The sequence below is a fragment of the Balaenoptera borealis genome (assembly GCF_965194805.1).
Source record: "Balaenoptera borealis genome assembly, chromosome: 2".
NCBI classification, from domain to species: Eukaryota; Metazoa; Chordata; class Mammalia; order Artiodactyla; family Balaenopteridae; genus Balaenoptera; species Balaenoptera borealis.
The window spans coordinates 124,699,650-124,716,047 of NC_138867.1; the positions used below are offsets into that span (position 1 = coordinate 124,699,650).

General features: G+C 40.0%; 2 protein-coding genes across 15 annotated transcripts in view; one reads left to right on the top strand and one right to left on the bottom strand.

Moving 5' to 3' along the window:
• The window catches only part of TCERG1 (transcription elongation regulator 1), a 58,908-nt gene extending 53,717 nt beyond the window's left edge, over positions 1–5,191 (top strand). For 13 of the 14 annotated variants that reach the window (XM_082382645.1, XM_082382646.1, XM_082382650.1 and 10 more), the window contains 4 exons: positions 543–722; positions 1,414–1,497; positions 2,819–2,919; positions 4,115–5,191. In XM_082382645.1, coding sequence (XP_082238771.1) covers positions 543–722; positions 1,414–1,497; positions 2,819–2,919; positions 4,115–4,316 — 567 coding nt within the window. In that variant the 3' untranslated portion in view covers positions 4,317–5,191. Of the gene's footprint in view, positions 1–542; positions 723–1,413; positions 1,498–2,818; positions 2,920–3,742; positions 3,837–4,114 lie in introns of all 14 variants that reach the window. The other variant, XR_014241991.1, reaches the window with a different exon arrangement.
• Positions 5,192–6,735: 1,544 nt separating this feature from the next.
• On the bottom strand, positions 6,736–10,383 carry GPR151 (G protein-coupled receptor 151). The gene has a single exon (XM_082382751.1). It carries the CDS (start codon positions 9,836–9,838, stop codon positions 8,567–8,569), a length of 1,272 nt encoding a protein of 423 aa, XP_082238877.1. The 5' UTR covers positions 9,839–10,383; the 3' UTR covers positions 6,736–8,566.
• Between the last annotated feature and the right edge of the window lie 6,015 nt (positions 10,384–16,398).

The following is a 16,398-nucleotide window of genomic DNA, read 5'->3' on the forward strand; positions in this document are numbered from 1 at the left end:
AGCATTGGCAGAGGTGTGACTTAACTTGTAATGCCATTACCATCCATGCAGCATACCTTTCTGCTGGTTGCTGAACCAGCCAGACCTGTTATCTTGTTAATGAAGTTAATTCCTGCTTGTGTGTGAAAGTGTCACTTCCAGGATGTAGTTAAGTCCCAAATTGAGCTCAAGAAAAAATTTTTTTATCTGGTGAGCTGCTTGTGCTGTGAGATGGTGTATTTCCTCTTTTATTTATATCCATTTCTGCTACTACCAGAAGTTGGTAAGATGTTCAGGAGAGTACCTAGGTACTTAAAGTTCTTAGGGACCATGGTTGATGGGAGATATCCTCTCTTCATCCTTGCCACCTCTAAACCCATACTACATAGCTTAGGTGAGCTCTGGGAGGTGAGATTTTCAGTGACTGCTTGACTGAGATGGAGTCATCAGAAACTTCTTTTATTAATAAGTGTATTGTTCCTAAACCAAATAAATGATTCTTTTATTGATGAAATATGAAAAGGTAAGTCTGTTTGGTGATAGATACCATTCTCTATTTTTAGGTACGTTCTTCAGATGTGTCCTGGTCTGATACTCGGAGGACTCTTCGGAAAGATCACCGCTGGGAATCTGGATCCTTGTTGGAAAGAGAAGAGAAAGAGAAGCTTTTTAATGAACACATTGAAGCACTTACCAAAAAGAAGAGGGAGCACTTTAGGCAACTTTTGGATGAAACTTCTGCAGTAAGCGGCTCTTACTTTCCTACTTTAATCTAGATGAATCTTTGTTAATAATTCCCAAAGTAAAACATTGATATGACTTTTAATGTCCTTCTCTTTAGACCCATTACTGGAGTTCATGGGTTTTATGATACTTTGTTCTCCGATTTTTTTGTTCGTTTGCTTAAGTAAAATGTTGATGGTATTTTCACTGTTTAGAAGTTACTTCCTTTTGCAGTTTTTAAGTTCGTATCTGCTCCCTTAGTAATTCCATATGTCCTTAGCTGTGTGTGATCATTGATGCTTCCTGATGATAGAGTTAATAGATTCCTTCTTTTGCTCCATTTTCAATTTGGTACCGTGGCCCTCTTGTTTGGCAGTTTGTACCCTTTGTTCAGGTTTTGCTCCTATTTATCTGATCTCTCTTTGGTGATGGTTTCTTCAGAAGTTATGATGTTGCCCATGGAGATACAGGGTTTGCAGGTGATTGTCTTAGGTCACCTTGAAAGTATGGCCATGAACATAACTCTTGTGGTAAGCCAACAAAAAGAAACTGCATTAAAGCTGCTTCCCTGTCCCTAACTTAGTCCGGTTATGCTTGGGCATTACAAGAGATTGCAGGTCAGTGTAATATTATGTACCATATGTGCTGCACTTTGATCCCCTCAGTAAAAGTGAGTTCTATTTATGTTTTTTATTCACTTGTCTTTCAAAGATCACCTTAACATCCACATGGAAAGAAGTAAAAAAAATCATTAAGGAAGATCCTCGGTGCATTAAGTTCTCCTCCAGTGACAGGGTAAGAAAATTTTGTCTGAGATTTACTTTCAGTTTATAAATATTAATTGGGTGCTTAATCAGCAGCACTAGTATCTTGACTGAAATGAAGTTGATGGTTTTAAGTGAATAACTTTTAAGTGTATGAGAAATAAATCTGAATTTCAAGTTTATATTTTCTGTCTTGTACAGTATATTAACAAGACAGCACAAGAGGAACTTTAAAAATTTAATCCTTGGGGTTAAGCCTGTGTTTTGGGATCTTCTAAGAGACTAATGAAGCTATAGGTTTTATTTATTGTATAGTCAGGTCCCACTAGATAGATATATTGAGCCTGGCAATTGGTACCAGGCTATCAAAGTGCTTGACTCTTACAGCCACGCTAGCAGAAAAACATAACATGATCTCTAGTTCTTATATGCTCCAGAGACTTTGGAGTAGGGGAACCTCAGATGTGTGAGGTTTGTAGAAGCTGAGCTCTCTTCTGGTGCACTCTGGCTCCTGTGTAGGAGAAGAACTCACCAAGGGTCTGAAATAGTGAATGATGTCAAGGAAAGTGTAGCTCATTCCAGTCCATTTTGTCCCTCAGCCTTCATATGTTCCTTCTTCCCATCATTCTGTCCTGGTTGGTTTCTCTAGGTCTAGAGTCCAGAAAGCCCATGATCTAATAATATTCTTCCCCCTCCTACTCCATTAGGTGGAATTTTAGATGTGTGGACCACAAAATATACGTGGTTGGAAAAGAGTGGTAGACAGATAGCTGAGAGATCCAGTCTCAGTCTCTAACTTTTCTGATTTTTAGAATTGATAATAAGGTCTTTTTTTTTTTTTTTTTTTTTTTAAAGCTCAGAGTTTATACTTATTTTTGCTATTCCCTTACCAAGCTCCCTTACTGAGCTAAACGCTCAGTTGAACTTATTAAAGTTCTGAGCATTATCTTATAAATTATGCCACATTATTTTTGTGCTTGAAGATATAAATAGTCTTTAGGAATGCACATTTAACCCTTAATTTCCTTATTTTTCAGAGTGTCTACCCCTTGAGGTTGTTATGAAGGGTAAAGGAGATATCTTATAAAACCCTCAGCACAATGTAGCACATAGCAAGCCCTGAAGTTTTAGCTACTACTAATATATGGTTCCTCATTCTTGCTTTTTCCCCTAAAAATGTACACTGCAGATTTTCCTTTTTAATGAATGTTACATGGACAAAACATACCTTATTGCCTTTTTCTTTTGAATTTTTTTATGTCGTGACTTACAGGTTACTTGTTTAATAAATAATTGATACTAATTTTGGAATTAGTAGAATTTTCCCCCCTAATCTTATTGTCCTTTTGCAGAAAAAACAAAGAGAGTTTGAAGAATACATCAGAGACAAATACATCACAGCCAAAGCTGACTTCAGGACGCTTTTGAAAGAGACCAAATTTATAACATATAGGTGTGTGCAATGAAATGTTTCATATCAGCAGTCATTGTCTTTACTAGTCCTTACTCTGATGGCCAAAGCATACTTTGCATTCACACACATGTTGACATTATTAATTTTTAGGAGTAAGAAGAAGGCAACTTTATCAAAGATTGAATACAGCCCATATCTACCCTTACCTTTTTTCTTTCTTTTTTCTCTTTTTTTTTTCAAAGAAAGGGCCCAGATGTTAATTCTTATTTTGTGTTACCCACCCATCCAGTTTTTAAACATACTTTTGTTTTCACTTCACTGCTTTTTTAGAAGTATTTCCAAATATATAAGAATTGTATTTCATGAAGAGACTTAAAAAAAAAAAACTTTCACTATCAGTTATCTTTGCCTCCTCTGAAGACTATTCAGTGTTCATTCTAAAGTTTGAAATCATCTTATTTGAGCTCAGCAAAAACATTTTTTCTCAGAGGAAAGCAGTTTGCTGGATACTTTTAAATTAAAACTTTAAATTATAAAATCAGAGCTTTAAAACAAATTTTCTCTGTAACATACCCAGTAGTTCCCCACCCCCAGCAAGTTGTCATCGGGAGAACAATTTTACATTGCTTAGCAATCAGTATGCAGGAAACCATTTTTGTTTCATGCTCCAGCTTTTCTTCTTTTAAGAGAAAAATTTGAAACATCTTAATGAAGGGTATGTGCACGGGAGGATAGATAGTGCTGAGGGTGTGGTTTTTAGGTATTTTGTGATTGGATTTTTTGGTCAGGATCCTTAATGTTTTGCATCAGCTTGGGCTTTTAAATTAGATGTGAAGTAAGACTTCTTTCTACATTTTTATAGTTAATTTAGTGACAGATGTGAAAGTGAAAGCTTGTGAAAGATGCTGGGATTGGCAGCCCCGCAGACTGAAGTCCTCTGTTCATCCACAGAACAGGTACAGCACGGGCAAGATTTACCCACCCACCCTCAGCCCTGATCTGGAGGGACCACCAGTAGGGGTGGGAGGGTAATTCAGCTTCTGAGGCCCTTTCACTCCTTGGAGTCTTTGCTGAGGCGACTTACAAAGGTGACCACTGCAGTGAAATTTTTCTTAAAAAAAAAAAAAAAAAAAAAATGGAAACACAATTAGGAACTAGATGGACATTTCCAGCTCATTTCTGAAAGACCTATGAACAGCAGTCAGTAATTCTTGGACTTCTTTTCTTATTTCAGATCCAAAAAGCTAATCCAGGAATCTGATCAGCACCTGAAAGATGTAGAAAAAATTTTGCAGAATGACAAACGGTATCTAGTACTAGACTGTGTGCCAGAGGAGAGGCGCAAACTGATTGTGGCATATGTGGATGACCTGGATCGCCGGGGTCCACCCCCACCTCCCACAGCATCAGAGCCCACAAGACGATCAACAAAATAATTCTGAATACTCTTCCACAGGGGTGTCTGTTAATTCAAAACGCTTGCATGAGCCAATTTTCAGATTTTTACATGTATGTGCATTAGTCAAACTATTGCAAAACCATCTGATGAACAGAAGGAGAAGCATCCGTGAACAGTTTCTGAACAGAGAACACTTTGGAAATATTTATGCTTTTCTTTGTGTGGCATGACTGACTTGCATACTCAAATACAGGCTGTCTCTAGTAAATCTAAAATCTTGAAGCTAAAAAATTATCCTTTTATGAGGTGTGGAAGTCAGTGACTTTTGGTGACGTTCTTTCTAGCAGTGTTATAATACATGCAAGACGTAAGAGCATTTGTGGTTTGAACTTGCAAGATGCAGATACCACAGACTCCAGAAAAACCTAAGTTGGGGTTTGTTTTGTTTTGATTTTGTTTTTTAAAGCGGGTAAAAGACAAAACACTGAAAATTGAATTCTTATCTTCCAGAGGCTAAGCTTATTATAATGGACATACTTTTACCTTTGTCTCTAAAGAACACTTTAGTTTTATTTGTTCACTTATGTGCTTTGATTATCCCCTTTGAATTATAGGCCAAGTCTTGTTGTTTAGCCTAAGAGAAGATTTATTTAGTAATTTCTTCTCAGGTATGGAACCACGGTCATAACTAACATGTTGACCAGACTAGGACTGCTGTTAAACACATTTTATTCACCATTAAGCGATCTTTATCAATATTCTGGATTAGACAACAAATTACCTTTCTTGGGTGTTCCCTGTAAACTGTACTCCTATTTGAATGTTAAATTTTTGTTTCTAAAGTTTAATTTTAAGATGTTTGAATGTTCAGTTTATGTATTTGAACTACAATAAACCAACCCTTTTTATATACATGGATTGCATATGATTTTTGTTATATAATTTATAAATACTTCTTTTAAACCTGTTCTTAAAAGCAGCAGCAAATGTAATTTGGCACAAAGAAAGTTTAAATTTTGAATATCGCATCATTTTAAAAGGCTTGAATATAATAAATCACTTGCATCATAAAAGGGAAGGAATTTGTGAAGAGACATTTTGGTGCTCAGTCTCTTAGCGGTGCCTTAGTGCTTCATAGCAAGAAGATGCTGATTTTTGTCTGTTTTCTTGTTTTTGTCTTTTATATTAACATATTGATGATGAATGCCTTTTTGGACTCCTTTCAATGTGTCATGCACATCATACCGTGAAACTTACCTTTGATTCCCAATTGCTCTTTCTAGCTTTACCTCCCCAGTTTAAAAAGATCCCTCTATTTCATTACTTCATAGATTGCTAGTTTGAGTTACCACATAAATAAAATGTTTAAGAAAAATATATGTTAACAGGATAAATTGTTTTCCCTGTTAACTCACACCTGCTGTGATTGCAACAAAACCTAAAAAAAGGGACTACGGTATTTGTATTTGTTGTATGCATACAGACCCAGACACGCATCACACACATACAAAAATACAGTCACACCTCTGTGACTTAGTGCTTAGCTTAAATATATGAAGCGCCACAGAAATGATGTGAGTTCTTTATATAGCAACCTGGAGTGGGTTATCTGACTAAAGTCTAACCTATAAAATTGGTAATTAACAGGATTTTTTCTTTAATAAATCCATTGAGTGATTTTGAAGCTTGTCAGAAGTGAAGCAAAATGCGTGCCCAAAGGAACACAACTATTATAGAATAGGACTGTCCTACAAAGGTGAAGTTTCTAGAATGCTTTATTTTGTTATTCTGAATTCCACATAGTATTGTTTGCCTACTCACTATGTTCCGTTTCTCACCATAGAAAAGTGTGAAGAAAATGGTTTGGTGATACCTATTTTAGTTTCCTACTTTTGCTGTAAAGTATTTGGGATTGATTTTTCACTTAAGGTGTAAATCAAACTTTTCTGTGCAGATTTCTTTAAGGGAGCAAGGACTTTGTATATTAGGTTCTTTTTTTTTTTTTTTTTTAATTGAGGTATAGTTGATTTACAGTGTCATGTTAGTTTCAGGTTACAGCAGAGTGATTCAGTTATACATATGTATATACTTTTTCAGGTTCCTTTCCCTTATAGGTTATTACAAGATATTGAGTATAGTTTCCTATGCTATACAGTAGGCCCTTGTTGTTTATGTTTTATATATAGTAGTGTGTGTATATTAATCCCAAACTCCTAATATACCCCCCTACCCCCCATGAGGTTCTTAATGACAGGGTCATTTTAATTACATTGTGTTTTCAATATTTTCATTTTGATATGGAGCTTATCAGCAAGCTCTTTAAAAATACATGGTTCGTTGTGCTCTGATACCTGTGCAAGTGTTAAGGTCTGACCTCCCTGTAAAGCCCCCTTGTGCAATGATGATTTCGAAAGCAGCATTCAAGACAAAGACAGCTTTAAGTCTCCAAAACTATCTGAAGTAAAACAATTGTTTTTATTTGATTACAAGTTAAAATGTCACACAGTGAAAGCTTACATCCTACATTTACTATAGATAATGAACATAAAAATCTTTAATTCAAATAGTTCATCACAGTTTTAAAGGTAATCCAATTATATAGCTATTGTCTCACAAGACAGTATTTTAGGTACTTGGGTTAACTGTACTTTATGTCCTCTTGTGAGCCTTAAAATGAAATATGTTATGAACCAAGGCAAAAAGCCTTACCTTCTGTGTTAAAAAAGCAAATCATGACCATTTATAAAGGACAAACCAAAAAACCCACAGACTATACATTAAAAAAAAATTCCATCCACAGCATATTTTTATATTTTCTCCACTGCTTGCCCTAAATGCAGTTTTTTGTTTGTTTTTTCAGAGAGAACCCCTCAGTGAAAATATCCCAGAATTCCATTAGAGTAACCAAGAATCATGGATAAATGTCTTTATTATATTTAATAGGGGAAGAAATGTTATCATCATCATTGTTTTATTGGGTATGCTTTACCATGCTGTAAATTGAAGTTATTGCTTGTTACTCAAATTATACTGGTAATATGTTTGGGAACACAAAATTTAATTTTATTGCTTTTTCTGCATTGCCTTGTTTACTATTAGCCAGATTCTCTGTCTTGTGTCCATTGAATTTTCTCTTTTCCATGCTAACTCTCTTTCTCTCTTCCTTCCTCCCTTTCTTCCTCTCTCTCTTTTTCCCCACTCCCCGCCCCCCCCCCCCCCCTTTGGTTACTCTTGATAGTCTTTGTAACTTAAAAACCCTGAAGTATTTTAAAAGTTGGGCAGGGTTCATTGTTAGGGCTATGTTTAATGCTCATTTAACAAGAAAGATCACCATCTTAATATTTGAGGGTTACATTCACCAGTTAATACCTTTATCATTAACCATAATGATACGGTTAACATAGCTTATAGTTTATCTTGAGAGAAAGAAGATGTTGGGAGAAACATTGATTTCAGTTTGTAGAAGATTGTCTCCTGCTACTCTTTGGAAGAGGAGTTAATTGGAAGAGAATTAAGGGTGGTTTTTAAGTTCTTTCTCAAAATCAGAATATAGAATATCATGATAGGCTGCTAAAATCCCCAGACTTAGAAACTGAAGACTCACAGAGGTGCTTTAAAAAGATCAGTGAAGCAGATTTTAGTATAAGGCAAAGTCTGAATTTACTTAAACTTAGCCAAAATAAGCCATGGTTTGAAATTAGCCCAGAGTTGGAATAAGGTGATGTTCCTTATTCTTCAACCTTCAGTCATGGAAATTCTGTATGGATTTTCATCAAGTAAATGAACATTTCTTAAGCAAATGAAGATAACTCATTAAAATTTATGTGTTAAAAATCTCAAGTAGAAGTAGATTTTGAGCTCTGGTTATGTGCAATAAGGTTTGATAAGTGAAGTTAGAGTTAGCAGGTTCAGGAAGAAACTGAATGTAAAGAGATTGAACCTTTGACAGATAAGCTCCACTCCAGCCAGTACACGGCTGGTCCTAAGGACTACCCAGTAAAACAGCCATTGTGGACAAGTGACAAAACAGCTGGCCTTTCTAATCACTTGTGACAGAAGCATCTTCAAACAACACAGTTAATTCTCTGGATAACCAGGTTATAACATAGTTATTACTTCTAATATGGTGTCCTACTTACCAAATTGCACATTTTGGAAATGCAGACTGCGAAGCATTTTTGTAATTCCTAATGGTAATTTTATTATGTTTCATATGGCAAAGTCAACAATATTGATAAGCAGCATTACAAATAAATAACAGTAATCGCAATTTGTTTTGCTTTGAAACTATTTATCACCACCTCCTGTCTCTTGATCTTCGTGTTCCCAGGGGATAGGGTCATTGTCCTGTACACAAGGGACTGTGTCTCTCTCATGCCAAAACTGCTCTACATCAGGGAGGATGGGAATCTCTGCCTTCTCGGTTTTCTCTTTGCTGGATGAGGGAGAGCCAGTTTTCTCTTTCTCTGGTATGGATGATGGGGATTCTGGAGATGGAACATTGTCACGAAGGACCTGTGAGTTACCGGCGGGTGTTTCCTGAGGCTCTGAAGCAGTTGGATGTTTTTTGGTTATCATCCATTTCCATAAGCCTTTTAAGCCTTCCTTGAACTCCTCTGACATCACTAGAAAAATGAGAGGATTTGCTGAAGAGATGGAAAACATTAGTACTTGAGACAGGGCTATAAAACCTTGCGGTGGGGCCGGGCCTCCAGCCTTCAGGTGCCACATCCACAGCCACGCTATCCATTCAGGGAGCCACAGAATAGCGGAGGTGATGGCAATGCTCAGCAACATCACTGTGAGTTGCTTTGAGCGCATCTGGCTCCTGAGATTTTGAGTCTTAGTTCCTTGTTTCTGACATCGGCCATAAGCTCTCCAGAAATAAAAGCCGGCAAAGAATAACGGAAGGCAAAATACCAGGAGAGGGTAGAGCTTACCAAACGTGGACAGGAACTCTTCGGCCATAGCGGGTACATCCATGAGGCACATTTCCACACCTGCGTGATGCCTGGTGGTGCTAAAGAACCATTCTGGCAGGGGTAGCAGGCTAGCCACAACCCAGATGGCTGCCAGCACCGACCAGATGGTGCAGTTGTGGATATTTTCTTGCTTGGCTGGGTCACATGCGTACATGAAGCATACTTTGGCCACTGCAACGATTGTCAGGCTCTTGGCTGCCATGCACGTGTGGATGAACCAGTCAGAGGATTTGCAGACAAACCAGCCTAGATCCCAAACACCTCTGGAGTATGCTGTAGCTCGGACAGGTGCAGAAAACATCAGGAGAGAGAGATCAGCCAGGCTGAGATTCAGAATCAGGGAGTGGATCATGGATGGCTTTCCTTTCCAAGCACTGTGGAGGAGGATGCCAATCACACACAGATTCCCCACGAAGCCCACCAGGCAGACAGCCACCAAGAGAGCTGGGACTATGGTCCTCCAGTCCTTGGAGTCAGAGGGCAGGTACCCGCCGGCAAAGTGGAGGTGAGCAAAGGACCCGTTCATGGTGCTGGAGTTGGAGTCTGCCAAGGCAGCTGTCAGCATTCCCCTTTCCATCCAGCTTCTACTTGCAGAAGTTAGCTTCTATTTGTCTTTCTGCCTTGGCTCTTTTGTGTAAGAGGTAAATACGTCATCGTCAGTGTCAAATGACACCTCTGGACCCTCCCCTTGCAGACTGTGGAAGAAGTTTGACTGCTAAGCTCTTGTCTGCTGCGTGTGCTGTTTCTTGCCTGCACTGAGTGACAAGCAGCAGGAGAGTATAGCTGCTGCTCATTAGCAAGTCTAATCAGATTGTCAGCTCTTTGGAGTAAAAAACTCCCCGATATACCCATCAGTGATAAATGAGGAGAACGTACATGTACGTGAGTGATGTTCCTGGGGTGGGGGGGTGGTCACTGGAGCCAGTCAAGGCAATTACTTTCAACTAGCTGTTTCTAAAGCTAGACCTCTGTCTGTAATACGGCGGCAATACCACATCTGAATAACCGAGTCCTTTGCACTTAGGCACATGTCAGAATCAGCTGCATGGCTTGATCCAGCAGGTCTGGCGTAGGGCCCTAAAATTTGCATTTCTAACAAGTTCCCAGGGGATGATGATGATGCGGGTTGGGGGAACCACACTGTTTTAAAGGAAGAACCAACACTGCTTTCCCCCTCCCCTCTGCAGGGATGAGCTTCCTCTTCTTTTACCAAACCCTCACCACCACTTCAGCCCCATCAACGGCTGGCTGAGGTCAATCACACAGAGCTAGATAATGAAAAAAAGCTGCTGGTAAGAAGTCCTATTAAAAAAATCTAATTATGGGTTACTCTAAGTTTAGTCTATTGCGAATTTTTTAGAGGTATTTTGGAGCACTGCATTGGAATGAGTTTACATACTAATAAGACTTTTAAACAAGTGATGGTGATTAAAGCAACCAAATGATGAATTAGGCTTCTTTTCAGAGAGAATTCCTAAAGGATTTACTGACAAGTGAAATAAAAGGAAAATCATTTCTATGCAGAAGACATTTACGAGATTTTAAAGAAAATGACATTTTAAAGTTGGGAAAAGAAAAAATTCTTGGATAAAATGATTCTAGAACCAGTCTTGAAATTTTATAATGGGCAGTGGAAGGATACTCTGGAGGAGGTCAGAGGAGCTGGAATTGTTCAGGGAAAAGGGTTTGTGGAATTGAAAGGATTTTGTGTCCTACTCTGTGCTGAATCAGAAATGCTTAGTGTCATATAATGGAAAGTGTGCTGAGCTCAGAGTCCGACAACTGGGTTCTGGTTCTAACTCTGCTTTCACCAGTTTTTCTCTGGAAACTAAGGATGACATTTAAAATCTCCCCAAAGACCCAGAACTCAACAAATAAGTATTGACTCAATAAAAAAGTAGTGAACATTAGGAAAGCTGTCTGTGGTGCTGGGTTACCTTTTCTGTGTTCTTTCCCTTTCCCTGCAGGAAGTAGCTGCATCTATGAAACAGTAAACAGGGGTAATGTCTTGTCCCAGCAATTCACAGTAACCCCCAGTTAGTGCTGTGGACAATGAAATATCCTTAAGCCTCAATAGAACCACTTTTGAGGGTGAAGAGGCCCACACCATCTTCTAGGAAGGCAAACAGTGGCGGGGGGCAGTATGCAGAGAAACACGTTGAGTGCTACTTAGAGCAAATGAATGTTTTGTGAATTATAGGCTACAGCAGAGCCAGTCCTACCTGATGTATGTGGAAGAGATGAGTTCAGGACCAGAAAACAAATGCTACTTTACATTAGGGCTTATAAACTTGGCATGCTCAAGGCTCCTGAAGATACAGAAGACAAAAAGCTAAATGATTCAAGGAGGTTTTAACAGCATGAAAGTTTGATTCTAACTTTTTGTTTTGAAATAATTGCAAACTTATAGGAAAAAAAAAAAGCAAGAATAGTACAAAGAATTATCCTATACACTTCATTCGGATTTTCTAATTATGAACAGTTTGTGCACACATTCTCTACACACACACACACTTACTTGTATATATATACACACATAAACATATGTATTGTTTTCTGAACCATTTGAGAAGTGGAAATGAATTTTTGAGTTTTCTTCCTGGATTATCATTAGATATAAAAATCAAAATGAGACTATGTGCTTGTAGCAAAAAGGAATTCTCTCCTTTGGCAATCCTCATTACCCAATCCAAGTTTCTGTTTATCTTTTGATATATCAACACTTGTGCATGTAGGTATTTGACAAATGTAATATGTAGCTTGTATCTGCTCTTCGTTTTAACATCATTTCCATTTAAAAGATAAGTGTAATTTAGCCAACCTAAAAGAAGAATTACATCATATGAATTTTTCTTATTTACGTTATGAATTCAAGTTATTTTGATCTTTCTTGATAGCATAGTCATTTAAAATACAGGATTAAATTATATGCGTGGTGGACATTTGTTAGGTTTCCTTATTTTTATTTATTTTGGGGAGTTGCCCCTTTCTTATTTTTTTTTCTATAAATTCCTACAATATTGCATCAGATGAAATGAACTTGTATGTAGTAAGTGTCTACACACTGAGTTTTTTTTTTAATAGTAATCCTTTATTTATTTATTTATTTTTATATTTTTTATTTTTGGCTGTGTTGGGTCTTCGTTTCTGTGTGAGGGCTTCCTCTAGTTGCTGCAAGCGGGGGCCACTCTTCATAGCGGTGCGCGGGCCTCTCACTATTGCGGCCTCTCTTGTTGCGGAGCACAGGCTCCAGACGCGCAGGCTCAGTAGTTGTGGCTCACGGGTCTAGTTGCTCTGTGGCATGTGGGATCTTCCCAGACCAGGGCTCGAACCCGTGTCCCCTGCATTGGCAGGCAGATTCTCAACCACTGCGCCACCAAGGAAGCCCCCCCTTTCTTATTTGATAGAAGGGATCCTGGGGGAAGATGATACAGGTGAGGTGGATGGAGAAGTACAATACAGAAAAAAGACTGAGAGTGTTTGGGATGAAAACTGGAAACAACCCCTTACCCTCACCCCAAAATGCTGGAAAGAACTCAACTATCCACCAGTTGGTGAATGGATAAAGAAACGGATGTATTCATACAATGGACTACTATTTAGCAATATAAAGGAATAAATACTACAACATGGAGGAACCTCACAAATACTATGCCAGTTGAAAGAAGCCAGATGCAAAGATGACGTATTGTGAGATTCCATTTATATGAAACGTCCAGAAAAGGCAAATCTATAGAGATGGAAAGTAGAATAGTGGTTCCCTGGAGCTAGGGGTGGGAAATGGGAGTGACTGCAAATGGGCACAAAGGACCTTTTTTGGGGTGAGGAAAATGTTCTCAATTGGGATCGTGGGGATGGTTATAGAACTCTGTAAATGTACTGAAAACCTTGAATTGTACACTGAAAACGAGTGATTTTTATGGTACGTAAATCATACCTCAATAAAACTGTTTTGTTTTTTTTTTAAGAGTTATTTGGGATGGAGAAAAGGTAAAGCGCAGATGTTTTTGCTCTTAGAATGCTGAGTAACCTCCAGTATGAGGGGAGATTCCATTCTGAAACTGTGATTAAAATATATATATGGAACCAGGGAGAGATTGTGACCTAGAAGGATGAAGCCAAAGGACAGTACTAGGTGGGAAAGGGCAGTGGGGAGAAGGGAGACTCAGAATGCTGGGATTCCGAACTTGCTGCCCCTGTTGCCTGGCTTCCCCAGCTTGGAAATGGGCTTTCATCAGAGCCTTCGCCCTCTGCTTCCACACTCCTGCTAAGACACTAGCAACAGGGCAGCTGTCACACCCCAATACCTCAGCTGGGTTCCAGGCTACTTTTCCTTTCCCTGACAGGGACGCCACCCACAGTGATGATGCCAAGAGGTAACCCTTGGAAACTGACAAACAGTAACAAAACAATGGAAAATCTGAGCCATAGACCTCCTTTTTTTTTTTTTTTTTAATTTACAAGGGACCTCAGACAACTTAATCCTCAAAAGAACCCAGGCAAAGCAAATTAGTGGCCAAGATTGTTAAGTGGCTTCTGATAAAAGCAGAACTAGGTGTGAGCTCTTAAACTAGAGTTAACTAGGTAAAGTTTATCCTATAGCTCAGTTACAGGGAAGGGGAGATAATGAAAACAATCATTTATTGAGTGAGTCCTCAGTGCCAACTTCTGTGCTATAGATCACACAGCTAGTAGATGAGAGAATGTAGATCACACAGCTAGCAGATGAGAGAGTTGGTATAGAGACCCCCATGGGTCTGAGCCCCAAGTCGGGGTTCCAGAGCTGGTGTTCATAAGCTGTGTGCTGTCCTGCCCCACTAAGGACGTTGTGGGATACTCACTGTTCTCTAAGCATTGTGATTATGAAATTGGTCACTTCAACAAGCATGTATTGAGCCCTTTGGCACTGGGAATATAAAGCCCGTGTATTTTTCTTTTTTCTTTTCTTCTTTTCTGGGGACCTGGCATTGTGAGTGTAGGACAGGAGCTGGGGATCTGATATACCTTGGTCTAGGCGGTAAGTTGGGAACCTGGAACACCCTGGGTCTAAGAGGAGCTGGGTGCTTCTGACACCTGGGTCCAAGAGAGGATCCCAGCTATATAGGTATATGGGATTCCTGGGTCTAGAGTGCGAGCTGGCTGTCTGGGATCCCTCAGTCCTGGAGGTGAAATGGGTACCTTGGGTCCCCCAGTCCTGAATGGGAATTGGAAGCCTGGATGATGCCTGGGTCCAGGAGAGAAGCTGAGGGCCTAGGATCAGAGCTTGGACCTTATGTGAAGCAGGTGTGGGGTGTGGAATTAGAGTCTGGGATCCCTTGGTCCTAGGAGGGAACCAAAGGCCCTAGACCCTTGAGTTCTGGAGGGGAGATGTTCCATGAGTCCTGGAAGAGAAGTAGGGGATCTAAATCCGTCAGTGGAGAGAGAAGAAGGGGATCCCTGGGTTTCCTCTCGCTCTCGGGCCACCCCACCCCTGGAAGTACCTGTCTCCAACGCCTCAAACAGGCATGTGCCTGGCTCACCCACCCAGGCTCCTGGGGCACTAACCCAGATCTCGTGTACTTTTCTTTCAGTGAATATTTGCTGAGCCACTTCCCCTGGTCCAAACACAATGCCAACCCCTGGGAACCCACTGTGGTAGAAGGGTCCCTTTTCTAGAGGAGTTACCATGTAGTTGGAGAGGTGAACAAACAAGAAGTTGCAATGACTGTGCTGCAAGATATCAGCTAATGATGCCTGCACGAGGGGCGCCTGGAGCGAACACACCAGTAAATAGCTGCTTCTCATCAGAGAAGTTAGCATGGCTGGCTTTCGGGTTCTGAGAGTAACCTCCTTCCACCTGTGGGTTTTCAGGTTCTGAAGGTTGCAGGCGAAGCTCAGGGAGGAGCAGAGTGGGTCAGGTGGGGCTTCTTGACCAGCTGCACTTTGTTGGCTTGTAGAGCATGCTCAGTTCCGTCTCTGTGGGCAGTAGAGAGCGCAGCTCTCAGATGTGCACGCGCTTTACCACCCTGCGCTCCCACTCCCAAGGTCAGTAATACACAGTTGGCGGTTCCTTCTTTGACAACCGTCTTGCTTTGCTGAAGCTTCCTTTCTCCAGTCCTCTGAAGGTGCTGCTTTTTGGACCACAGTTCCTTGTTTTTGTGGAGCATCTTTTGCTGTGCGGCCTTCCTGAGAGACCTGTCCCAGTATTTCGTGTCCGGTGTCTTGGAGTGTCGTTCCAGGCTGCGGGTGCAACGCTGAGTGAAGCTCCATCTCTAAGGAAAGTGTTGGGTAGGTCTGGCTGGGTCTGAGTGGCCGCTCCTACAAGACAGCCCCTTCCCTCTCCCTCCTGCTTCTGCTGTTGGTCAGGTAGCTCTTAAGCCCACCGTGGGGAAGATGACGGAAGTAGATGGATCGTGCTGTTAGTTACAAAGCGGGCATCAGGTCTGGAAACATAGACCATTATCTTGCCGTGTTATTTAACATCAATAACCATTTATTATGTGTTAGCACACGTTTCCACACTGGATGGCCATCCTGTCTATTTCACATTCCACAGACTGGGAGTCAGGAGATCTGAACCCTTCCTTACAAAATGAGACCGTTAGATCTGCAAGGGACCCTTTTGGATTGTCTGTGTCACAACTTCATTTTCCAGATTCGGAGACAGATGCTCAGAAAGTGTTAAGTGACCTGTTCTAGGTCACTTGGTTCCTCGGTAGCTGGGCACCAGCTGGGATCCAGGAATCTCAGCTGCTAGGTGGATGCTTTTTGTTCTTCATACTGTTTTGGACTTTTTCCTGCTGGATTTTTTGCCTTTGTTAATAACTTGTGTTTTGACTTTATGGAGGATAAAATTTGGATGTAGATGCGAAGCCTCTTTGGAAAGCAAGAGGTTGGTGAGAACATAAGGTAGCTGCATTGCACCAGCTTATGTAGAACTTAAACTTTCTTTTCTTGAAAAAAACAAATTTCTTGTCCTATCAAAACACAGCTGTGGTTAATATGATGATGTATTTTCTTTTCTGTTTTTTTTTTGTTGCAAGAGTTTGTTTGCTTTTTACATTGTTAGAATGCAAATTGTAATTGAAGCTCTGATTTTTGTTGTAATGTAGTGAGAGGCGCTGATTGTCCAAAATGACCCTAGAGAGAACTGTCTCA